The 27,217-nt window shown below is 44.2% G+C and overlaps 1 protein-coding gene across 1 annotated transcript in view; it reads right to left on the bottom strand.

Annotated features, from left to right (window-relative positions):
- The window catches only part of LOC148534688 (electroneutral sodium bicarbonate exchanger 1), a 240,689-nt gene extending 215,705 nt beyond the window's left edge, over nucleotides 1-24,984 (bottom strand). Inside the window, exon 1 of the mRNA XM_088465942.1 lies at nucleotides 24,659-24,984. Coding sequence (XP_088322068.1) covers nucleotides 24,659-24,703 — 45 coding nt within the window. The 5' untranslated portion in view covers nucleotides 24,704-24,984. The remainder of the gene's footprint in view (nucleotides 1-24,658) is intronic.
- Nucleotides 24,985-27,217: the final 2,233 nt, after the last annotated feature.

The raw sequence follows: 27,217 nt of genomic DNA, 5'->3' as shown, positions 1-27,217 counted from the left end.
CGCAAACACGTCATCTGGGGGGGTCGTGGAGCAGCAGCTGTGGGTGGTGCCGGGGGCAGGGAGACGCGTAATCTTGACCCCGACACCCGCTGTACAATGCTGCGATTACCGGCATTATACAGCGGGAGCGGGCCACGATGATGTAATTTACAGGAAATAGCGTTATCGGCCGCCTGTACCGTGCACTTCACCCTAAAGTGGGTGGCCACAGCCAGGGAAGCAGCCGGCACCAGGAGACCTGGCTTCTTTTCCGGCCAGAACCACCCAATTTTCGAGACAGTTTCAGGAGAGCAGGCAAGTTTGTTCAAGCACTTGTTGAATCCTTACCATGCACAATTCAAACTGTGTGGGGGCAAAAAGGGTCCTACCCAGTTGTAGCGAACAACCTAATAAAGGGGTCACTGAGTGTAGATTTAATGTGCAGTGGAATGCAGACATATCTGATAACATACTCAGGGCCTGATTCAGCTTGGATCGCAGTTGCTAATACGCACACAATCGGCCGATTGCATCACAGTGCATCACAGTGCGCAGGCTGGCCACTGCGATCGGGAATGCGATTGCAGAGGCTACGCAGACCCATCGCAGAGTGAGTGACAGGAAGTGCCGTTTGTGGGTGGTAACGTGGAGAGGTGTTGGTGATCGGGCGAACGCAGGCGTGCCGGTGCGTATCAACAGCATTGCAGGGGCGTGCATAAATTAGTCACTGCGATGCCCTACACAGTCTGAGGCCTGACAACGTGCGTTGAAGTTAGTACTTTCTGAGTAAGGTCAGGGTAGGGTTTGTGTAAGTGTACGTGAGGCTGCGATGGTACTCGATTGTATCGATGGTTTTGCAGTCTTGCTAAACATTACAGATGTGTAGTAAGTAAAGTGGGCGTCCTTAGGTTATGCTGCGAGGGCATAGAGACTGCAATGCATTAGCAGTGGATTAGCATACTATTGCAGTTCAACTGTGTACGTAATAGCAGCTGCGATTGCAGTTGCGAACCGTAGTGAATCAGGCCCCCGGTTGGAATATCAGAACAAATTAGAACATGTCCCCTGTCTGCCATTCACAATGCAGCCATTTCCTGGGAGGCAGTGTCCTCTTATATGGCAGGCCCATTCCCTTTTGACTTCCAAATCAGGACTGCTGGGAAGTGTGGTGCAGGTGACAGGTACGCATTGAAGAGTGCGGTCATGACCACAAAGCAAATGAGAAACTAAAACAGATTTGAACCCCAGTCAGGGAAATAAGCTTTTTCTGCCAGATACATAATCAATGCTCCATCCTTATTTAAGACATGGGAAACACTAGAATACACTGCAAAATGACTTTGCATAGAGTGGGAGCTATTTTAATAACAGCCTTTACATAATGCCATTCATATGACCTTGAGAAGGTATCAAAACAAGCAATGAAAAATAAATCCAGGGAAATAATATTGGAAAACGGCATGTAATGTATAATAGTACGCAGTATATGTAATCATGCATGCATTGATTATTTTATATATCTGGAACCTTATAAGGCTACTTTGTATATTGTTTTAAATGTCATATTATTTCCTTGGGTGTACCGGGGGAAAAGCAGTCATTAGTTTTCTGACTACTAAAGAAGAGCGCTGCTTTGATGAGCCGCTACACAAACATTTTCTTGGGTACCTCTCACCCATGTGGTAACATGCTGGTTGGTGCTTATGTGTACCCAAAATATACATTAGAGGGGGGGCGGGGGTGTATCAAGACTTCTAGTGGATTAGTGGTTGAGTGTAGAAATTGCCATTAGCAACCAATCAGCTGCTGGCTAGCATTTATCAAGTAAATTCTGTAAGATGATAGGTAGCAGCTAACTGGTTGCTATGGGCAACTTCTCCATTATTTAGAAGGCTTGATACACCTCCCCCAGGTTACTTGAGAAAAAAAGGTACGTCGGAGGTTATGTAGGGGGATACATGAAAGCATTTCTTAGTCATAAGTACCCTGTACCATTACGCCATATTCAGATTTAAGACAGGATTATAACCACCTGTTGTCTAAATGTTCAACATTGATTCAAAATAAATAACTGTTCAAATTGTTTCGGTGCTAATCTCAAACCATTCTAAACCTTGTCTATATTGCTGTATAACAAAAACCTGTTACAGATATTATGTTGTTGAATAATAAAATATTCAGATAGATTATTAAATATTTTGAGTATCTCATGAAATAGTCATGATGTACAGCAAAAATTGCTTTGGAAAAAAAAAATTTATGTGTATGTTTTTCTTTATTATTATCATTCATTGCTCACCTCAAATAGACCACAAGGTGGATCTACTGTCTAGTTATTCCAAAGAAATAACAGGTCTGCCTAGCAACAATATCCACCTATAAAGACATCCAGCTGGCTTTTATAACTGCGACTTCACATCACAAAGAACACTTTCTGTTACTTATCCTGTCAGCCAATTAATGGTCCACAATAAAAGACTAAAAGTAGTAGTACACAGTGTTCTTGCATTACTATAATCATATATATATCTTGAATGTTAAGTAGCTAGACTGCATTAGTTGCATAGGGCATATGGCAAGCTGCAGCTGTGTGTGTTATGGTGTGTATGTGTGCATTTCAGCAACAATATTTACTCTGCAGTGACAACTATGATTTGCATGCAAAGCAGGCAACTTGTCCAGCTATGGCTGCTGTACAACTAACTATGGCTGGAAAGGAATACTAGGAGTTGTAGTTCAGCAACTGCTAGTGTCATAGATACGAGAATAAGGCATTGCGATGAGAAAAAAATAAATTATATTATATATTACCAAACAGAAAAATTACAGCATTGCTGAATTGTTTTATCAGTGTAATAAGCATCAATTTTTTTTAAAGAAATAACACTATTTTCAGTTTCGCAAACATGACTAAATTCTGTACACAGGTGGAAACGCTCCTATTAAAATGAAAAACGAATCCTTAACAGATGGCTGCTCCTCAGAGGATTGGTGTGCCCAAATGAAGATGGAAAAAAAGGCACGCCAGTGCTTGCCAAGTAAATTACACATTTTATTATTCTATAGTGGCCAAGTGCCCTGCAAAGTCCTGGAGACCTCCCTGGCTCCTTCTACCTTGCCCCACCCAATGTCGGTATGTCAAACCTTCCCTTTGCACCTCTCCTGTGGAAGTTATAGATGTAGCCAAGTATGTTTAACTACTCACTGCAGAGAAACTCGCTAGCTACGTGCCTAAGCTCCCAGAATGTTTGGGAGACTCCGGGGAACGAAGGCCAAACTCCAAATCCAGCCTACCGGGCCTATGCTACAAGTCGCATCATCTTCATCATCATCATGGTCCTGTTCCCAGGTTGGCAATGACACCCACCCCAAATTCATCCAAGTGTTTCCTCAATGCATACATCCTATCATCAGATGTCTCCATAGCAAGAGGGGCGCTTGACCGCAGCACCAGGGAAGTATGCCCTTGCCACACTACAGTAGGTGTGGCCATGCCCTCCGCTGTATGTTCTATCACAAACATTTTTTTTTTTTATGCTGTAAATATTGGAGCCACTTGCCAACCCCTTTTGAATCAGGATGGTTGAGAGCTATGAAAATCGGCCCAGAAAAGCCAATTGTTGGCCAAACTAACTCATAAATCACATGATTTAGCAAAAATGGGAGTTTGAAGTACTGTGTGGTGAAATGAGTGACATAATTGAAGGATTTCAAATTTACTTCTTGAAACCTGTACAGGAGGGAGAACCTCTTCACTGAGCCCTAGTGCTGTTTATGGGGAGTCTGGGTACAGTATGGTGTTAGAGTGAAATTCAAGATAAAGCCCACAGATAGAGCCTTGACCTTCTCTAGTGTTCGACTACATCTATGCTGACCCAAGTTTTAAAGCAGGGACAACAGTACAGAGTGCAGTCAAGAGTTACACCACCATAATTGAGAGTAATAGAGCCTAGCAAGGACTATGTAGAATTTTGTGTATCTTTGCAGTACATCCCCTTGAGTCTGGAAAAGCTGAATACAGTAAAAGTGCATGGCTTTCGAGTACTGAAGGGCTGGTGCACAACAATGATGGTGACTATCTGCAGTACAAACTAGCCAGTTTAGGATGGCTGACAGTCTGACCTTAACTGTACTTAATTCATTAGCGGCTATATTCTATGAAGTCACAGCTGTCTATTTGCATTACTTCCATTAGGACTACTGAGTGAAAGAGAAGACCCATTTCACTTTCAAATGTTAAACAACAGATGTTGAGGTGTTTGTTTTTCAATACAAAATGCCATGAATTACAAACATTTGCATTTATTAATACTGTTCTCTATTGTAGGACACTTCATTTATTCGAAACCAAGCGGCAAAAAGGACACATATCGGTATGCCTACCAGAAGGCGCAAATATTACTCTACTGGATAAGATACAGGCTCATTCCATGATCCTTTATGGAACAGTAACAAAATGAAAAAAAAGTTTACATTAGCACTATGCTAATTGCAAGAAGCAGGCTTCCCTTCTGCGTACGAATGACTCAAACTACACGCCCCATAAGACTCCCACAGTATGGACCATTCCATGTGATCGCATGGTGACAGCCCACTTTCTGCTCCAAAACATCAATTTCACAGAAAGACAGATCTGGCTAAGTTCTGTCCGAGTATAGGTCAGAGACGCACAGAAATGTGTACATTGCATCTGGGTTACAGTATGTGCATTTGTACACAGAGATTCGTCCGAATCAGCCCCTGATGCAAATGCATCCAGTTCTAGATGAAAGTTCAGTACCTGTAAGTTGCGGTTTATATTTATGTAAGAGGAAGAGAACTAATTTCCAGAAAGACACTGAAGATAAGTCATGAACAAGAGTGACAGTCATCTAGGTGAGTGAGTGCCATCTCTTGTGCAGGACTTGTGGTCATTTTTTGTATTGCAACAACTAATTATGTGCTGGAAGTGTTTCATTAAGTAGCAGGCTCTACTGAGCGATAGCATGGGTAAAGGCAGGCTCTGCAAGATCAGCTTTGCAGACTGGGAAACACAAGATTCAAAAGCAAAGAAAACCTTATAAAAGACTGCTTACAGATACCCTGTACTGTATACTTGCATTTTACCTACTTGTTAGTCTAATTATTGAATGTGTCATCTTCAAGTCTTTATAAGCCAAAAAACACATGTAAGGATTACTGTAATTAAAAAATAAATTCTATGCAGTGATAATATTGACACAATAGAAACAGTCCTTCCAGATGAAATGGTTCAGCTGCGTGACAAGCTGCTTGGGGCCATGTCACATGGATGATCACCAGGTGAGGGAGTTCATCACAATACAAGGTCGATTGCTAGATTGTCCTGAAGGGCCAGGTGCAAAGTTACCTAGAAGCAACCTGTGTGTGCATTGGAGACCTGCTGCAATGCACACAGTATAAGGGACAACTGGAGAATTGGGAATGTACATGTTTATGGTAGACGTGACTTTTGGGTGACAGAATATGCTGGACAGCTGCGTTTAATATACAATGTTCCCATACCGCACAGTATTGACTTAGTCTGCCCACGATTTACAACGTATGTCACCATAGGCCACTTTATTGTACTGTCTTGCAAAGCATCCCCATTTTCCACTGCGTTAGCTGTCCATAGTTCCACCGCCCACTGCATCTCATAATAGAAAATAAAATACATAAAAAGGTAATTAATCCCATAGTTACATGCTTATAATGGCTTATTATACAAATATAATTGAGCGTAAATATATAAAATAGGAGAAACATCAATGATGTGCACAGTGAAAATAGTGCCATCCTTGTATCACCGCCACCACAGGCCTGGCTCTACCTAGTCTTTCCATAGTTCATGACATAACTTTATTACTATATTATACAATGGACAGGACACCACATATTTCTTTTCCATTGATATGATGGTGAATAATTTCCTATGTTAATCCTTTTCTGCCAGCAGGTTAAGTTTGATGAAAAGGATCACACTAGGATTACAAAGTAAGATGTAAGCTAACACGACTGCAGTCATCAGAATATTTACTTCTCATTATACTTTTAAAGGGTGAAATGTGTAATAGATGGGGCTGATTCAATTAGCAGCAAAGGTTAATGACAGCAACTTAATACAGGGTTTCTTCACTTATTTCCGAAATAAGCAAAGGCGGCTTCATAGTGATGGTTGGGTAGAGCGCACCCCACAGTGCACAGCACCATACAGAGCGTCGCACGTAATTAACTCTTTGTGGCAGATCAGTTAAAGATAAGAATAACTACTGTGCATGCCGGTCACATTAGGTCAGGGGTTGGGTCAAACTCTGGCCATCAGAGCGTCGGCTACAATCTAGTTAAATTAATATATATTTGATTAACTAATAATAATGGGAGCAACAAATAAACATAACTCATATGCTTCATTATAGAGACTATGTAGCACATTTGAGACCACACTACTATAAAGTGGGGAAGTAGTGAGAGCTGTCGGATCAGAGAGTTTAAAGCAGCCAGCAATACCAATACTGTAGGTAAATCGGTCTGATTAGGCTTATTGGTATGGTTTGCTACCTGTAATAGAATAAATAAACAAATTGCTCTTTTAATTATAAAATACTAGGTATACATTTACCTATGGGATTTTACAGATTGGTCAAAGTTGGTAAATTATTCGAACCCTCCGCATGCCACTTACAAGTGTTCCAGGAAGCACACAAATAAAGCCTTTTTAATTTAGTTTTTAGAGTTGGTCATTAGTCTAATTATGCCACAAAAAGGAGACTTGCATAAAAGTTGTTGTTCTGCGTATGCACACACAGGACCTGATTCTGAGTGGGACCCATCTATGAAATCAGACATCTCCCATTTTCCAGCTGACTGCACATGAATCTCAAAACGTGGTGTGAGCACATTCCGCACACTGTATCCAAAGTCACAAGTAGGCGTGCGTGTGTTGCATTCTATGTGGATGGGGACTAGCGTGATGCAATGCATTTCTAGGCGGCATGTATCGAGAGACAAATTGCTGTTTCTGATTAGCATGTCATGGGAGTGTCGTGGGTGTGTATCAAAACATCTGTGCGATACAGAGTTGTGCATACAGAGAAGAGAAGCCTGTTTAAGACGGATATCGTGGACCTATCATAGGGCTGGTGCACGTGCCGATACTAATGATGTCAGTTGCATCTGCAGACTGGTGCACGTGCCGATACTAATGATGTGAGTTGCGTCTGCAGACTGGTGCACGTGCTGATACTAATGATGTCAGTTGCATCTGCAGACTGGTGCGCGTTCTGATACCAATGATGTCAGTTGCGTCTGCAGATTGGTGCATGTGCCAATACTAATGATGTCAGTTGCGTCTGCAGATTGGCACACGTGCCGATATTAATGATGTCAGTGGCGTCTGCAGACTGGTGCACTTGCCGATACTAATGTCAGTTGCATCTGCAGACGCTAGTACAGTGTACAGGATTGGCTTGGGAGGTGCATCAGTGGATTTCACATGTAAATTCAATATCGTAGATGAACAAAATCAGAACCATGCCCCTACCAGAGATGCATCCAATTTAGGAGCAAATAGGCATGTCGAAATTATGTTGTTAATAATACAATTTTGCATCTGAACTATCTATACACTATATAAAGAGTATATATATTATATATATATCATATATATATATATATATATATATATATATATATATATATATATATATATAGCAGACAATAAGCAGTGGCACTCGGAGTCGTTCAGCGATTAGTAAAGAAGTATTTACTGTGAAAAGGTCACATTACCATATACCAACGTTTCGGGACATACTAGTCCCTTTGTCAAGGTGTCACCTTGACAAAGGGACTTGTATGTCCCGAAACGTTGGTATATGGTAATGTGACCTTTTCACAGTAAATACTTCTTTACTAATCGCTGAACGACTCCGAGTGCCACTGCTTATTGCCTGCTGGAATTTGTTTATTCAGAGGGCACCGGAGCAAGTAGACGTACCTTCACAGAGTGCCAGTCTTCTATTGTTCTATTGTCATATATTTATATATATATATATATATATATATATATATATATATATATATATATATATATACACACATACACACAGTCAGGTCCATAAATATTGGGACATTGACAGTTTTCAGATTTTGGCCTCTATTCACCACCACTATGGTTTTGAAATGAAACAAACAAGATGTGCTTTAACTGCAGACTTTCAGATTTAATTTGAGGGTAATTACATCCAAATCAGGTGAACGGTGTAGGAATTATAACGGTTTCAATATGTGCCTCCCACTTTTTAAGGGGCCAAAAGTAATGGGACTATCAACTCAAAAGCTATTTCATGGACAGGTGTGGGCTATTCCCTCGTTATTTCATTATCAATTAAGCAGGTAAAAGGTCTGGAGTTGATTCTAGGTGTGACATTTGCATTTGGAATCAGTTGCTGTCGACTCTCAATATGAGATCCAAAGAGCTGTCACTATCAGTGAAGCAAGCCATCATTAGGCTGAAAAATCAAAACAAACCCATCAGAGAGATAACAAAAACATTAGGTGTGGCCAAATCAACTGTTTGGAACATTCTTAAAAGAAAGAACGCACCGGAGAGCTCAGCAACACCAAAAGACCCGGAAGACCACGGAAAACAACTGTGGTGGATGACAGAAGAATTATTTCCCTGGTGAAGAAAAACCCCTTCACAACAGTTGGCCAAATCAAGATCACTATGTGTCAAAGTCAACAATCAAGAGAAAACTTCACAAGAGTGAATATAGAGGGTTCACCACAAGATGCAAACCATTGGTGAGCCACAAAAACAGGAAGACCAGATTAGAGTTTGCCAAACAAAATCTAAAAAAGCCATTACAGTTCTGGAACAACATCCTATGGACAGATGAGACAAAGATCAACTTGTACCAGAGTGATGGGAAGAGAAGAGTATGGAGAAGGAAAGGAACTGCTCATGAGCCAAAACATACCGCCTCATCAGTGAAGCATGGTGGTGGTAGTGTTATGGCGTGGGCATGTATGGCTGCCAATGGAACTGGTTCCCTTGTATTTATTGATGATGTGACTGCTGACAAAAGCAGCAGAATGAATTCTGAAGTGTTTCGGGCAATATTATATGCTCATATTCAGTCAAATGCTTCAGAACTCATTGGACGGCACTTCACAGTGCAGATGGACAATGACCCGAAGCATACTGCAAAAGCAACCAAAGAGTTTTTTAAGGCTAAAAAGTGGAATGTTATGCAATGGCCAAGTCAATCCCCTGACCTGAATCCGATTGAGCATGCATTTCACTTGATGAAGACAAAACTGAAGGGAAAATGCCCCGAGAACAAGTAGGAACTGAAGACATTTGCAGTAGAGGCCTGGCAGGGATGAAACCCAGCGTCTGGTGATGTCTATGCGTTCCAGACTTCAGGATGTAATTGCCTGCAAAGGATTTGCAACAAAGTATTAAAAAGTGAAAGTTAGATTTAGGATTGTTTAGTTTGTCCCATTACTTTTGGCCCCTTAAAAAGTGGGAGGCACATATAGAAACCGTTGTAATTCCTACACCGTTCACCTGATTTGGATGTAATTACCCTCAAATTAAATCTGAAAGTGTGCAGTTAAATCACACCTTGTTTGTTTCATTTCAAAGCCATTGTGGTGGTGAATAGAGGCCAAAATATGAAAATTCTGTCAATGTCCCAATATTTATGGACCTGACTGTAATATATATATATATATATATATATATATATACACACACACACACACAAATTTATATACTGGGCGGCATAATCATCCAGTAGCAGCCAATCTAGAGGACCCGAAAATTTGGAACTGCAAACACCAAAGTTTTGTGACATTCCATAACCGTGAAGCAATGGGCAGAGGTCAGAAGAAGTTTAAGTTACCCCACTTTGTTGGCAGAAAGAGTAGCTCTGACTATTCCACAATTCAGGGAAACTGCTTTGGCTGACACAAATGTATCTGCTGCCTACGGGTGAACTAGAGTGGAATGCATAGATGTACAGGACATGTGAGAGAACAAATCTGTCTTTTATTATTAGAGACCTAAGATTTAAAGCAGAATTATGCACATTTTCCATTCCACATTCCCCCGATAGTGGCAGCATAACCAGATTCTCTGAAACAGAATAATTCCCATTATGCACATCAGATGTTCTACCTGTATGTCACACTACTAGTGGAATAAGAAATATAAACAAAACAATAATCTCATGCATATAAAATATACGCCTTAGGACGGTGTTGTGCTCCTAACTTGTCACCTGTGAGGAGAAATTAGGTTGTCAGTACACAAACAAAAAGTAAGAAATGTGAAGACCAGAAGTAGAGATGAGAGATTCTTAGTACATTACTAGTATGATTTAGCTCAAACCCTGTGGGAAGAACAGGAGATGCCTCTCCGTGTGCACACAAACTGTATGAGATTAGCGTTATGCAGCAATACGGGATGTAGTCGGCATCCCAGCGGTCGGGATGCCAGCTCCAGAATCCCCGACCGCTGACATCTCGACGGTATCAGTAGTGTTCACTCTAGGTACCAGATCTAGTGCACTCGAAAAAGGACGTGGCCATATGAAAAGGGGGCGTGTCTTTAAGACGAACCCCCCTCTCATCACTCCTGGGGCATGCCCGGCGCTTACGGACATGCCGGCTGCCCCCAAGCAAGCTCTCCTCTCTCAGTGATTAGATGCCGGGCACATGCGCTAATCATCGGCGGTGATCGCTGCACCGCTATTTTTCCCATCTGCAGGACACTGCGGCCTGCGGGTGGGGATGGCACACGCAAAGTTTTAGCGGGGCGCAGCCTAAAGGGCACGGCGTATTCTGCCCTTCTGAAATTGGGTAGGGCGTGATGTGCCACTAAAACAGGCTAGCGGGAACGCTAGATTAGGATTAGGGGGAGGGTTAGGCACTAGGGAAAGGGTTAGGACACTTACCTACTAGTGTTGGGAATCTGACTGTCGGGGTGCTGCTGTCCGTATTCTGACCGCCGGGATCCCTTACCCAACCCAGTAATGCATATAATTTTTATAACAAGGGTTCCACTTGTTGTTTAATTTTTGGGGGGACAGATTCTACCAAAACAGAATAAAAAAAGAGCAACCCACTAGAACCTAGAAAGACTGGTTGAATGCAGTTAGTTGTTTAATTATGATTTATAGCAAAAGAAAAAAATGATCATGTACAGATGTGTCTTCATACATCTAGCCTCATACACCATGCGGTTTGAGACACCTGGTGTGAGTGTGAGCCACCAGGTCACATGAGACTCTGCTTGTGCCAAGCATCGTTTTTGCCCAAAAATGTGTCAATGCGGTGCACCTAGGACGCACCAGTCGACCGATTAATCTGATATGCGACACAGTTGCTACATCGTTGCACCTCATACAGATTCAGACTCAGTTGCATTATATATATATTTATTGTGATAACTTGAGGTAATTAGATTGGTTTCAGTGGTGCAGTGGATTAGGTGCAGAATTAGAGTCCACACATGGTATTCCAGTAAAAGAAAGAAAATGGTACTTTACTTCCAGCATGGTAATCAGGAAACAGAAATAGAAAATAACAAACATCCTAGCCCTCTCTTAGGGCACTAGCTCACTTCTTGAACCCTCTCTATCAAGGTGCAGTTAGTCTGCCAATAAAGTCTCTGCCTGCTTCTCTGCAGGTCTATTGTAGGCTCCAGCCTGGCTTGGCTTGGCTGCCACAGCTATATATGCCACAGTCTTGGTGGCTTTCCCTGTGTCCTCCAGGTATACAGTAGGCCCTGGCTTCCTCAGTCTGCAGCCCAGCTGCTTCAATGTTACACAGTCAGAGTGGTTTATGGTCCACTCCCCCCTGCAAGGTCCAGACACAGGCCTCCTCTCTCCAACCCCACACAGAATCTGCAGCTCACCAACGCCATCTCTGGTGATACTGCCACAATATTAATATATATATTGGCACGCAGAGAGAGGCTGTTTGGCGTGACTGCTGCAACAGTGTATGAGGACACATCTATAGCAGCGTTTGAACACATCAACACAAGGTCATGTGATTTTATTACAATATATTAATCAGATTTATTATTCCAAACAACTTGGTTGTCATCCCTGGAGTAATTAAAAGTCACACATCCAATGCACAGCTCGAAGCACTGTCAGGACATATTGCACTAAGGGCCTAATTCAGAGATGAACGCAACTGCAAATCACACGCAGATCGAGCGATTATTTGCCATTGCACACGCGTATGCATCGCATTGCGCGAAGGCAGCAGTGCGTTCGTTGTGCGTTCATGCAGACCACGGGGGCCCATTGCAGATTGACAGGAAGAGACTGTTTTGGGGTGTTGACAGCGGGTGGGTAGTGAAACGCAGGCATGCCTGGCCATTTGAACGCCGTTACGCGGATGTGCATAAATTAGCCACTACAATTGCATACGCAGCTCTGCATGTCAGAAGAGCTCCCTGGCCTGCATCAGGTCAGACCTGCCGCAACGGTAAAATGGCCGCCAATTAACTTTGATGGTACCATTGTTTGAGTAGTAGATATGCGTAGTTTTACGCAGGTGAGAAGGCAGTAGTGGGCGTCTTTATGCTCGGGTGTCTTTGCTAACATTAGCATATTTTTGCAACTGCGTTTGCGTAAGGAGACGCAGTTGTGGTCGCATTAGCATCTGTCTCTGAATCGGCCCTAAATTAGCAGGTGCATGTTATTTCAAAGGTACAATATTTTAGTGTCAGACACTAATTCTGCACTATTCTCCCATCATAACATATTTGTTTTATTAAACAGGCCTGTACACTTGTGACTAAAGCAGAGTATCCTAATGTTATAATTGATCAAGTAATTGGAAGCTAAAAAACACAAAAAAATAGGACTGCAGTCATTAAGTTGACAATAACAGTGACGACATTCAGAATGTCGACATTGTAGTGTCGACATTGTTAAACTATCGACAGGCAACATGTTAACATCCTCACAATGTCGATATGTGAAATACCAACACTGTCAGATAGGATTAGAAGGCGGGACGTGAGGGTTAGGCACTAGGGGGAGGTAAGTGTTAGGCTACGAGTGGGGAGGGGGGGAGAGTTTAGCATTAGGCACTAGAGGGAGGGCTTGGGGTAGGGATTACTGTTTGGGATAGGAAGACTATACTTATGGGAACACTGGCACATCAGATTACTCTGTTGGGACTGACAGCCACAACACCGCCAGGACACGGAAGAAGCCGCTGGATACACCGCTGCTGCCAGATCCAGATGAGTGACACCTGGGCCATCAGGGACGATACATCTACATTCTATGATGTCAACATTTCATCAGTGTCCACATCATGAATGTCGACATAGTATACGTCAACATTCTTATGTTGACCTATCATACCTAACTCCCAAAAAAATATATTACCCATACTTCATTGAATTTGAATTGTGTGTTCTGGGAGATCTCTGAAAGGGTGGTCCTGATGGTGGGTGCAGTTGGCATGGTGCAGTGAATTTTATTATTGCGGGCCTGTCTCCTACTATACAGTGACATGATTCACGGCATTGTGCAGTGTGGGGGCTAGGCCGCAATGACACAATTCACTGCGAAGTCTTCCCAGTGGGTGGGATCCAGGAGGCCTTTCTACTCTGCCAGGAGCCTGGGAAAGCTGACAGAAAGGCAGGAGTCTTCCAGACATTGCAAGAGAGTAGGCAAGTATAATCTCACCCCGTGACTATATGGACACTAGCAGAGCTGTAAAGGGAGGTGGATGGAAGACAATTAATGCTAAAGCCAAGGCCGAAACTGAGATTTTTGTCACCCGTGGCAAGACAGTATTGCCCCTTACACATTATGTCACAGTAATGCCACACAGTAATGGCACACAGTAATGCTCCTTAAACATTATGCACCACATTAAAGCATGGCACACAGTAATGCCCCTTATGCATTATGCCCCTTCCCCTCCAGCAGCCTCTCACTCTCCCCCTCTAGCAGCCTCTTACCTTTCCCATCTCCCCTTCCATGAGCCTCTTATCGTGCCTGCATCAGCAGGTGTTGATTTGGAGCCGCACTGGCAGGCAGCCATCCGCAGCCCTTGAGAGAGTGACACAGTGCTGCAGTCATTCTAACGTGGCGCTGGTCGCGAGCCAATCAGAGCTCACAGATTGGCAACTCCTGCTGATTGGCTGCTGGTCCGTGAGCTCCTATTGGTTCACGACCGATGCCACCTTAGAATGCTGCAGTGCCGTGTCACGCTCTCAAGGGCTGCTGTGGTCTGTTCCAAATCAACAACTGCAGCTACCCGAGCCCCGTATCCTCCTCTGTACCCTCCTCATTACGGAGCCTGGGGCATCTGCTCCCCTAGCCCCTCCCCCCCGGCCCTGACAAAGCATGTACATATTAACAATAAATTAAAATATGCAGTAAAGATATATGGGATTTGGGCCAACGTGATATCTGCAATGGTGATGAACAAAATTATATAAGTGCTGCAGTCAGCTGTTTCTTTAAAATGTAACTCATTTACTAAAGGTAAATCTGTCATCATGAACTATTTTATGAAACACAGAGCACAAGCCCTATAAAATACAAGCCAATTGTTCCAGAAATGCTTACTGTACTTTCTAATTAATTTATCAGTCTTCACTTCTTTGCTATCAATTAATCTCTAATGTCAATGGTCTTTAAGTATTCTAGCACTCATATGATCTATCTATACAGTATATATGTACAGAAAGGCTGAAACCAGTAACAGCGTCTTCTACACACGGAATGGGACAGCGGATGCCCGACAGGATCAAGATCCCGACAGGGGCAGGTAAGTACCCTAACCTCCTCTGTCCTCCCCTAACCCTCCCTTAGTGGTACCTAACCCTAACCTCCCCCCTTAGTGTCTAACCCTAACCTACCCTCCGGGGGTGCCTAATCCTAACCCCGCCTTACAGCTCCCTACACCTAACCCTCCCAGGGGGGTGCCTAACCCTAACCTCTCCCTGGGGGTGCCTAACCCTAATCCCCCCCCAAAACCTAAGCCCGCTAGACTCCCTAATTCTAACCCTCCATCTCCTCACATGGAGATCTATTCAAATGATTGAGGGGGGAGATGTACCAAACTCTCTAAAGAGAACACATGGAGGTGCGGGCCATAGCAACCAATCTGATCTAGTTATCATTTACCTAGTACATTCCATGATATGATAGCTTGGTTGCTATGGGGAACAACTGCACTTGTACTCTACAGAGGGTTTGATGCATCGCCTCCTAACACTTTAATAATACCCCTTTGACACCGCAGCTTCAACCCAGGTTATTGACGTGTCAACCCGGGTTGCGGTTCAGTGTAAAAGGGGTCGGGTTTGAATTCTCGGGTCAAGTGACCCAGCAATCCAACCTGAGTAGCGAGCAGGTTTGAACACAGAAACAACCCGTGTAATACTGAGGTAAACGGGGAACACGGGTTATCCGACCCGGGTCCCGCAGCATGGGGGGATCCGAACTTCCTGGTGCTTGGAGAAGAATTCCACTGAATAGCCCGGGTCAGTGCCAAGGTGTGAAAGGGGTCTGTCCCGGGTCTGACCAATTGGAACCATGAGTAGCAGGGCCACAACAATGCAATTCACCATGCCACCTGCAAATATAACTGTTCACAAATATAAAGAAAAAAAATGTTCACATATACTTTCCAGAACACATAACAAAGAAAGGAAGACAAACTGACATGAGTGTTGCTTTAAAACCAATGCTTGCAGCTAACTTGTAACTTGAAATTTAGAGCATGGGCAAAAAATAAAACCCCTAAACGTTGATGACTGCTTTGCGTGTGTTTGCCAAAGCATTGCTAACATCAAACAGCAGCAACATCATCCATTGGGAGCAGCTGTCTGTCTCAGGTGCCTGTACCAATCAATACAAGGTATCCAATGCCCCCTCAAACAAAATGAACCCAACTGGATTAGTGGTGTTGCAGACCCCTGGCAGGGTGGTATCACTGTTTAGTTCATAGCTAGAAAGGAGGAGTTTGGCAGGGGAACCAGCATTCAGGATCCAGTCAGTTAGAATCCAGTTGCCGGCATCCTGACAAAGTTAGGATACTGACACCTGCAGGAAAGCATCCTAACCCTAAACTTGACCCTCCTCCCTGCAAGCTAAACCTAACCCCCCCCCCCCCCCCCCTCCAGCAGCCTAGCGGTAGCCCTCTCCTTAGTGCCTAACCCCAATACTTACCGTCAAGATTCCGGCACCAGCATTTTCAGAGCCACTACCCCGACAGCGGGGATATAAACTACATCCCATAAAGGAGAGTGCACCCAAACAACGGCACCTAAAGCCACTGATCAGCCGTTCTTTCCTGTCCACAACAAATCAATGACTACTATTGAACCATGAATAAGCAATTTAAGCAAAACAAAAAAAGAGGAGGTAGTATGGTAATTTTCTAGGCAAAGAGGCATAACCCCAACAATTTCCAGTTTAAAAAGATTGCCAAAACAACTTCCACAGATCCACCATTGGTAGCTTGCTGTTAACCAGTAACCTGACACCCTCCAGCCTTCAGCTAACCAATTTAGGGACGAATTCAATTAGAGGCAAAGTGCAGTTTGGAGAAAAGTTTCCGCGGATTCGGACTTTAAGCCTGTTTTCAAAGTATCTCCATAATCAATTCCAGGATGATTTCGCCTAAGCAGAACGTCAATGCATTGTAATAGACGGAAAAGAATCTCCTATGATTAGCAGGAGAAAAAAAAAAAGCAAAGTCTTTATTTTGGGGTGCAAATGTGGGGAAACGACTCAGAACCCTTGGGACAGCCCCTCAAAAGGACAAATCAACCAACAAAATTAAAAAACAGTACCTCAAAACACCCCCAAACAAGTACTTTTCGTTTTGGGGGTGTAAAAGAAAACAGTGGGGGTACAACTCTAAAAACTAGTGAAATAGACTTCTTGGGGTGCTGTAAGGAGTGGCCAAGAGTTTTTGGGATTAGAGGTGCATGTATGATGGTGGTTTTTCATGTTTTTTTTAAAAGTTAACTTTAGAGACAAAAATATGCTAGCACCCATTTTCAAGTACCCCAAATTTGACTGGACTACTTATTTTCGCCAAAATATACTGATTTATGCCATTCTTCACCACTTTTGCAAAAGACGCTAATAAGAAGCAAAACTATTTAAGTACCCCAAACACTTTTATTAGGGCTATTAGTACACATCTACATTGATTCCTTATGTTAGTGCATCTTTTCTTCGGGTACAGACTGAGGGCCTGATTCAAAGCCGGACGCTCTGACCAGAGCGCTCGCTCTGAATCAGTGCCCTCCTACCTAAAAATGCAGCGGCCTCCTGGCTGCTCGCATAGCTGTGGGTGACCACCCACAGCATATGCGAGCGGCCAAAAAGATGGTCGCGATGGTCAAGGCCATCGCGACCATCGGGCTTGCGACGAGACCCTGCAGTAGGGTCTCGGTGACCGCAAGCCCTGGAGTGATTTTGGCTCTATCAGAGCCAAAATCACTCCCACTGACATCACTAGTGATGTCAGTGGGGCCGGACCCAGACGGTAGGCGTTCCCATTGAAACGCCTCCGTCTGGCAGCCACGCCCCCGGCACGCCCACCAAAGAGGGCATGCTGTCAGTCACCATCGACAGCAAGCCCCCTTTGGTGCGAGACCTGGAGCGACAGCTTGGCTGTCGCTGTCCGAGTCTCGCGCATGCGCACGACGGAGCTCCCTCCATCGTGCGCATGCGCATTGGGGTAACATCGGGCCGCTTGCGAGCGTCCTGCGCTCGCGAGCGGGTCTGAATGACCCCCTGATTTCCCCACTTCTGACAGTATTTTCCGTCTGTTCCGCCTTCGCCGCTTTCTGTTTTCGCCTGTTTATTAATTGAATATGGAGAAAAGAGGGAATGCACGCGTAAAGTTTACGCCGCTGAAACAGGTGGAAAGTCGGACAGGTGAAACTTTTCCGACTTTTCGCCTCTAATTGAATACGGGTCTTAACCTAGAATAATCATTAACCTGCACCAACTTCAGCTTTGCCCCTCTTGCACAGGCCTAGTTACAAACCTGTTTGAAGCTTATACAGCAGTGGTTCTCAAACTTGGTCCTCAAAACCCCACACAGGTCACGTTTTCCAGGTCACCCAGCAGGTGCACAAGTGTATTCATTACTCTCAGACACATTTTAAAAGATCCACAGGTGAAGCTAATTATTTCACTTGCGATTCTATGAGGAGACCTGGAAAACATGCACTGTTTGGGGTCCTGAGGACTGAGTTTGAGAACCTGTGTTATAGAGGACAACTCACAACACTTGGGGATAATTTAGGACAATCTGCTCCAAATTCCCCAACATACAGTCTCCCTATTTGCCTTTGATTGTTTAAATATTCTGTACTGACTGCACTACAATATATTTAAGCTTTAGTGTTCCCAGCAATAACGCCCAAGATAGGGCTCTAGGGTTACATTTAAATGAGTAAACTGAAGTTAGTTAGGAAAACAGTGCAGTACATTGTAAATTAAAAAAAAGCTTTACTGATGTTACTGGGTCAGTATATACAGAGGTTATTTCATCAATTATATTTTCTACTAACATTTGACCTTATGGCTGTGAGACGCTAAGCCTATGCATAGAAAATGTAATAGAATTTCAGAAGCAAAGGTGAAATCTTTCACATTGAAGTCCAAATTTACAAAGCAGTTAAAGGAAAACAGATTCAGTATGATTTACAGCAGGCCGCATGGCCAGCGGTTCAAATCTCAACAGCGGCATCCCAGCAGCAGTGAATATCCCAATCGTCGAAAGGCAAGTATTGACTACCTATTCTACCCCCTAACCCTAACTTAGGGGTGCCTAACCCTAAACTCCCCCCCAAGTGCCTAATCCTAATCCCCCCTCTAAGTGCCTAACCCTAACCTCCCCTACCCCGCCGCCTGAACCTACGTCCCCCGGGGGGGTGCCTAACCCTGACTTCCTCCGGGGGTGCCTAACCCTAACCCTCCCATCCCCTAGCCTAAACCTAGCCTCCCGGGGGGGCCTAACCCTAAGTCCCCCCGGGAACCCTAAACCTAGCCCTCCCCCACCCCACCCCCGCGGCTGTCTGCGCCCGGCTTACCTTCGATCGGTAAGCCGGGTATCGGGCTCCCGGGGTAGGGAAAATGACAGGCGTCGAGATTTCAATGCCTGTCATTTAACCCTTGCCGGGATTAGACAGTCAGGGAAGCATACGGTCAGGATTCTGTCCATCGGCTTCCCGACTGCTTCCCAAGGAAAACTGTAGCATCTACAATATCCAGAACCCAATGCAGGCTTTTGCAGAATTCAAACCAAAACACATATCTGAAGAAAAAAAACACATTTGCAAATCAAGGACTAAGAAAATATAACTAAGATGACTGAAAAATTCTTAAGAAAAAAAATCAAGTACAAGTACAATCATCCTTAATATAGGGATGTGCAGGCTCGGATAGGTTCGAGTTTGCACGTGGAGTTCGGATTTTTTCCCTCCAAAAAAACGGAACTCAGAAAGAGGCAAAACGTCATCTTGCATGGAATGATGATGTTCGTCCATGCAAGATGACGTTTTGCCTCTTTCTGAGTTCCGTTTTTTTGGAGGGAAAATCCGAACTCCACGTGCAAACTCGAACCTATCCGAGCCTGCACATCCCTACCTTAATATATGTTTTATAGAGACCATTATGAAATTATGAAAAGTACTGTTACTCATATCAACCAATCACATTCTTTTTTATTGTTCGGTAAGTAAAAAATAAAAGCAAACATTTGATTTGTTGCTATGACGTTACAGCTCTTTTTTTCTGTGCATCGGTAATTATAAATGTTTCCCATTGTGTTAGTATTGGATTAGAAGTGTTTATATGGTGTAGAGCGATTACCATGTTCATATCTATGTGGTTTTCATTCTAATTTCCATCACTGTATTTTAATGAATAAATGTCATTGCAAGAAAATGCAAAGCAATAGTTTTTAGTACTGAATATAGTAGTGCAATAAGAATAGTAGTCCGACTATTATAAAATGCAATAAATTGATTATTTGCTATGGACACATCATTGGGTCTTGTGCACAGGATCTACTACAAGTGTCGGAAGAGAGGGTTATAGGGAAAATATAGCTCATAGAATGTTCCTTTTATGAAATGTCCCTAGTTAAGAGATGATATTGTGGGGGTATTCAATTTTCAGCCGTGAAAAACTGGATTTTCCCCCGTTTTTTTTTAGCTTCGGACAATTCAATTAGAGCCCATTTTTTTACCTCAAAATATATTATCTATTTTCGGGCGAAAACACATATAATAATAATGATAAATTCACACTTGTGTGTTTTTGCAGGCGGCTTCCTGAAAATATGCTAATTATCAGTGATTTTTATCCAGTGCCTGCTGAGGTCCCAAAAAAAAGCTCCTGATGCAGACGCGCTTTGGGGCTAACTGTATAGCCCCGGAGATCAAATAACGTGTGGTAATTTACCGCGGCTAATTGAATTCCCCCCTATGTATCAGTGGCTATGGCAGCCTTAATGGGAGGGGAGTCTTCATGTGCTTTAGCAGTACTGGATTCAAAATAGTACAGTACAGAGCACATAGGGGTCTATTCGTAAAGCAGTGAATAGCCCCGTTTAGCTGAAACCAGGGCTTGTCACTGCCTTCGGCAATTAATACAAGGTGTTACCGTGGAGGTTATTCCTTCTCCAGTGGCACCCCCGCTTCGTGTATGAATTGCATCACCATACTTTTGTATGGTGAGTGCAATTTATGAAAGAATGGAAAGCTCAGTTTTCCGTTCCTCTGCGGAGTACAGATTCGCCATCTCAGGATGGAGTAATCTGTACTGCGAACCAAACAGAGCAGGGAAGTTGCATACTTCCCTGCTCTCTGCCTGACACAGGCTATGCCTCCTTTAGTCCAGCGTCCCTTGCAGCAGGTCTGACCTGACCTGCTGCTATCAGACGCCGGCGCATGCGCAGTGACAAGACGATATATCGGGCTCCTGATATGTCTGTCTTCTCACTGCTTCCAGGCATCGCGGAGGGGCCGGATACCGCACAAAGACGTCGGACTGGTAAGTCTCCATGAATAGCTACTAAACATCACTATATATGGCATCAATGTGATGCAATATATAGAGATATTTTTCAGTAGCCAGTTCATATTCTTCATGAATAGACACCATAATATCCTACTGCAACATGTTAGTACATAACCTCGGTAAGCATCCATTCAGCTCCACTGACAGTTATACAATGCTTATAGTTTTCTTTCACACTTCTCCAGGTGGTCAGTAGGACATGGCTACACTGGCAATAATGGACCAAATGTTATAGCCTGCGAGTGCAGGCAGCGGCAAGATGTTAGTGATTTAGCCAGAGCCGTAACTAGACTTTTTGGTGCCCTGTGCCAGAAAGAGCATTGGCGCCCCCCTCATTTTTCAAAGGGACATAATGCACCCATAAAAGGGCCATGGCCTCATGGGGAAGGGCCAGGGAAGAGATAGGAGAGGCCAGGAGATGCTGGGGATGAAATAAGAGGAGCTACAAGCAAGAATGATAATAAACAGAAATTTGACAGGCCCAAACTGCGCCCCCTGACCTGTGGTGCCCTGTGCGATGGCACCAGCCGCACTACCCAAGCTACGGCCTTGGATTTAGCCTCCAGATTTAAAGCAGCACAACCAAGTTGCTGCTATAAATCCGAGGGCTACATCTCCAAAATCTCACCGCTGCCTGCACTCGCAGACTATTACATTTGGGCCAATATTTCTGACCGTGTAGCATGAAACTGCACAAGGCTACTGCCAGAGATCTACAAATGAATTGTCATTTTGTTACCAATAATAATCACATGATACCAGTTATACTGCTGGACAAATATAAGGTGTATTACAGTTCTGTCTCACGGTCAGAAGCTAGTGCCATAAGGAATAACTGAAGTATAAGTTCAGTCAGTGTGTATTGGTGGAGCTCTCTGACAACATTTATACAACCATTTATTCCTTGTGATAAAGCTTTCTCCCAGCTACACAACCACTGGCAGAGTGGCAGTATTACCACAGTAGCCTTTCCATAAGCATAGTTTAATATCTATGGAGCAATATTATTTTTTAGATTTTACAAACCGAAACAATAAATGACAATAAGCATACAATTAAAATACTGCCTCACATCAGGACCTTACCTAGTACCCTGCACCCGTCACAACCCATGCAGTTCCTCTTTCCTGACTGAGGTGTCGCTCTCTGCTTTGGTGCTTCTAGCACACGCTGGTCTGTGTTGCGACAGGTGCAGGATGCTAGAAGGAACACTACTGAACTATGGAGAGTTTGTATGTTCTCCCCATGTTTGCATGGGTTTCCTCTAGGTATTCCGGTTTCCTCACAAACTCCAAAACCGTACTGGTATATTTACTGGAGGCTGACTAAAATGGACGATATAGAAATAAATGCTAATAGTAATATTTTACTAATCACAATACAGACATACATTTAACAATGAATTGAAGGCTCTACAAGACATAGGCCCTGATTCAGAGGCGCACGCTATTTGCGTGCGCTCGCTCTGAATCAGGATGTCCCTTTTTTTTTTATTTTGACCGGCCTCCACCGGCAGGCATTCCTTTGGGAACGCCTCCATTTGTGCAGCCACCCCCCCACCCCGCCTACAAAACGGGGCGAGCTGTCGATCAACATCGACAGCTGCCCCGTCTTGTAGCGAGCCCCGGAGCGAGTGATTTCTCACTCACTGATTTCTCACTCGCTCCGGGGCTCGCACACGCTGAGCGTGCGCAATGGCCCACCATCGACCCACTTCCGCTATGAGCTCACGAGCGGGTCTGAATCAGGCCCATAATCCACTGTCACTCATCTATCCAACAGAATCAGTGCACGTGCACGCTCAGAGTTCTCATCAGTCGTGGACAGGCGTCCGGCTCATTCTTGATGGCTGACATTTGTGCGACTTTCTTTGTACTTCTCTATGCATTCATACACACTTCTTCACGACAAAACACTTTCTCCATACTGTGCACAAAGTGTTCTATAAGTATCGGCAGCAGACACACCCTCAGACCACAGAAAACTAATCACTGCACGCTGCTCTTCTTTCGTGTAAATCACAAGTGGGACAGCCATTTTTTTCTTGGACTGTAGTCACAAATGAACTGACATAACACGTTCAAACCTGCACACAAGTGACTGGGGAGACAGCAACCTAGTAAGGATAGCGTTTATAAAACCGTGCAGCCGACAGAAGTTTTAACATAACTGGAGGATAATTTTTGACTCACCCTGGTAGACTGTAAGCTCCTATGGGGCAGTGACTGATAATAATGACAAATATTCTCTGTACATCGCTGCGTAATTGGTGACAATATAGAAATAAATGCTAATAATAATATTTTAGTAATCACAATATAGACATACATTTAACAATGAATTAAAGGCTCTACAAAACATTGTACTAAATAGACAATACTTTCCAGTAGGAATAACACAATAATGACTGACTCAGGTAACTATGACCAATGTCCTGTTGGGTGAGAAGGATTGCTTGAGATGTGGAAGGTACCAAATAAAACTTATCCCTGCTATTAATTCACTTGCAAATAAGGATAATAGGTCAAAATAATAGATTTGAACACATTGCATGCAACAACATTTTCATTGACTATTTATTAATAAAACAAACTGTTACTGTCCTAACAGATACGTCAAGATCATGATGAATGTCTTGCTAGTCTGTATCTAGTAAAGAGTGTTAGGAAAACAGTAACATGCATGATGTGGCCACATGACTGCAATACAAAATGCCAATGGTGCACTGCCCATAACACACCACCTCTTCTGTTGGCAGTACTAGGTCTCCATCCCTGAAGAAGCATGTTCCAGTATTATTAAACAGAGAATTGCAGGGAGCTACAGTACAGTGTTCTTCAATGACCTCCACACAAGGTGACATTACAGTGGGGAAGCACACAGAGCCTGCCATGTACAGAAAACCTTGCCTCCAGCTCATCTGCCACATAATTGCGTGCAAAGTAACTGGAGCCATAATAAGAACTGAAATATGATGCTGTGTGATTCTTTTCCAGAAAAGGTATACAATATAAGCTTTAGGTAACAGGACTATTCTTCAGTCAGCAGTGCTCTACAAGTCCCATACCAAATCCAGATTTGACAGCAGTACTGGGTTACTAGGTTACATTCCAGTCAAAAATGAATTGCAGAGGAACGGATAATAGAATAGGTCAAGCTCATAACACTGTGACGCCATCTCTGTTACTGATGTAATCTAAAGAGGTACCACAGACTGCAATCTATTCTTTCTGCAGACCTCAGAGCTATATTTACACCAGGCAGTAAGAGAATCTTGCCAAGTCCATTGTTCAGATTCTCTATCTCTGCACTGCAGTAACTACTGAGTCTTTCAGTTGGGAATCACATTTTGAAAGTCCTTATCCCTAAATACTTGTGTGTCTTCTCTAATATTTAATCACTGATAATGATATGCCACTGTCCCTTTAATATGAAACAGGCTACTAGCTAGACGCACAACAGCTTTCCCTGCAAACAGTCCCTGCAGATCTGCTAAGCGGAGAGCATGCTGTCAGGCGTGAAAGTGCTCTGCCAGTGGGGCTGCTGAATGACAGGGATGAGCCTCGCAACGTTACCTGGTAGCTGAGGGCACATTCTGGCTCATTGCTTCCTGCAGGCATGGCTGACGCGTTGTGCCTGGAGACGCTCTGGTGATCCGCTAGTGCACCTTCTCCTCCTGGATGCAGATATGAGATGTGTTCCTCTGCTTATTCCCGTCTCCCATGGAATTAGGTAGGAGCCGCTGGCTGCAGGAATCTTTCAGTCACAGCCTCTCATCCCGTCTGCAGGCAGCACCCAGTCACAGCATGGAGGGTTCAGCACAAGGCGCTGAGGGTTCCCAGCTGGGATGAGGGTGATGCGCACGAATGGGGGCTTGCAGCTGCAGCTGAGACGAGATGTGACATAGGCAGAGAGAATCCCAGCAAGCTAACGCTGCAAGAGGAGGAAAGAGGCATGTCAGGGGCTGTGTGCAATGTAAGCCACACCCATCGGACCTAATTGGTTTACATTAAAGCTTGCTAAGCCTTGTTATGATGCCACTAAATATGGATAATGTGTTATCTATTGCCAAAGAATCACCCTCTGTTTATATCATTGGGTAATATAAGAAGTGCACAACATTTTAGCATGGATGTTCATTCTTTTGCAGTCTGGCATCAATTTATTAACTGGTATGATCTGTGGTGCTAGTCATTATGTCTATTTTAAAGAGGTAAGTATCATACATTGTGGTATCTGATAGTTTTGCAGTGAAAGTTGTAGGTTGTGCCTGCCTACGTTTGTTGCCCTGCAGTTGCTAGTGTGGTACCCCCAATTTTGTTCCCAAATAGGGGTCCCCCAATATCTTTTTTTATGTATGTACACATAGATATACTGCAGCCCCATTCCACATAATAGGCAGGTATAGTGAACTTTGGCTGACCTTGCTCTCCCTGAACCCCACTGAGCATGTGCAGACAGGGAGGTAGAAAGTGCCCCTTGGTCAGCGACCCATTTTAGGAGGGAAAATCCTGCCCCATTGATTGGTAGCCTAGGTATCCAGGCAGAGATCCCTGTAGGCGGCCTGTTGCTGGGTCCCCTCTGTCCACTCATAGATGCCGGACCGACAGGGAGGAGAGTGAGGGAAAGCTTATATAATACCTTTCTCAGGGCTGTCAGTGCTGAGTCTGGGAGGAATTTCTGTAGAAAGAGTCTGGGAAGAATTTCTGGAAAAAAGGAGTCTGGGAGGATTTGTCTGGGGAGTGCCCCTGGATCTGTGAAAAGAGGGGTGCTGTAACCCTTTTATTTGCCCTGGATTACAAATACTGCACTTGGTGCTGGCTGTAAAGAGTGTCTGTGGAGTGTCCCTGGATCTGTACAAATAGGGGAGCAGTAACCCCTCTCATTTACCCTGGATTACAAATACCGCACCTGGTATGCTGTCTGTAATGAGTTGCTGTGGACTGCCCTTGGAGCTGTAAAAATAAGGATGCTATAACTTTAATGTTGCCCTGGATTACAATTACCAGACTTCATATTAACCCGGAAGGCTACCTATTCAATCTGCCAGGGGAGGTGCTCTGATGCTGGATGTGAGTCCCTGGAGGAAGCTTGTCTGGGGATTTGCATAGGGTTGCTGCTATTTCCAAGTTGGAGAAAAGACCTCTGTGACGTAGACACCACGTGACCACTGCAGGAGGCTGGACCGCTCCTGCGTTACCATCCACTAGGGCACAGAGGGGGAATATATATTTGTGGCGAGCCACCGTGCCCGAAGCGTGGCGAGAGTAGCGAGCCCGCGAGGGGACACTTTTGGTTCCCCGTTACCATCCCCGCCCCTCCCCTTTCAGGCCGAGTCACGTGGGTGTGACGTCACAGGGCCATCAGCCCTGTATAGTCTAGACCTAACCATTTGCATAGAGCACCCTGCTTTGGAAGCCCCCTCTGAATAAAGGAATGCCTTCCTAAGTGCCTGTTATCAGGAGTCACTGCATATGGTAGTCTGCGCATGCTGGGAGAGAAGAGGAGCTGCCTGGGAAGGAGATCTCATCTCTCCATCGTCGCAGGTGAAGTCCCAGCTGAGGAAAAGGTCCCGCCAGTGACGAAAACCCTGCTGGCACCCGCATGGCAGAACAAAAGACAGCCCCAGAGGAAGAGTGCTTCAGGACCCCTCCTGCTGCTGTGTGTGTTTGCTGGACAGAGCCCCTGTGGAAAGGGATTTGCACCTGTTGCTCCTTGTAAAATACCTGCCGGAGTTCTGCAGCTGGGAGCTCTGGTGCGGTGCCTAGCATCCCGGAGTTTCCCTGGACATCGGAGGAGACTGAATAGCCACTGCCAGGGGTGAGATCATACCAGAACCTCCCTATACTCTGTCCCTCCACAGCTCCTATCTTCCCTCCATTAAGGCCCTGCCCCTCTGTACACCTATCCTATCTGGGTCCCCTGAGTCTATTGCATTATCCTTTACCTTGTGGCTAAACATGATTAGGCTGGGAGACTAGGTTTTGTGTAAAAGCTGGGACTGGGAGTTAGTCTCCCACACAACTGGGTGTAGAAAGGGGTAATAGTATTTTAAATCAGGTAAAGTGTGTGTGTAGTGATGAAATAGGGGGGAATTAAAAGATAGGTCACCCCCTCTTTTCCCCAAGAGTTGC

The sequence above is a fragment of the Taudactylus pleione genome, unplaced genomic scaffold (assembly GCF_031769625.1).
Source record: "Taudactylus pleione unplaced genomic scaffold, aTauple2 ptg000065l, whole genome shotgun sequence".
In the NCBI taxonomy this organism is placed as follows: domain Eukaryota; kingdom Metazoa; phylum Chordata; class Amphibia; order Anura; family Myobatrachidae; genus Taudactylus; species Taudactylus pleione.
The sequence above is the reverse complement of the archived record's forward strand: the minus strand, read 5'-3'. Positions and strand labels throughout refer to the sequence as shown.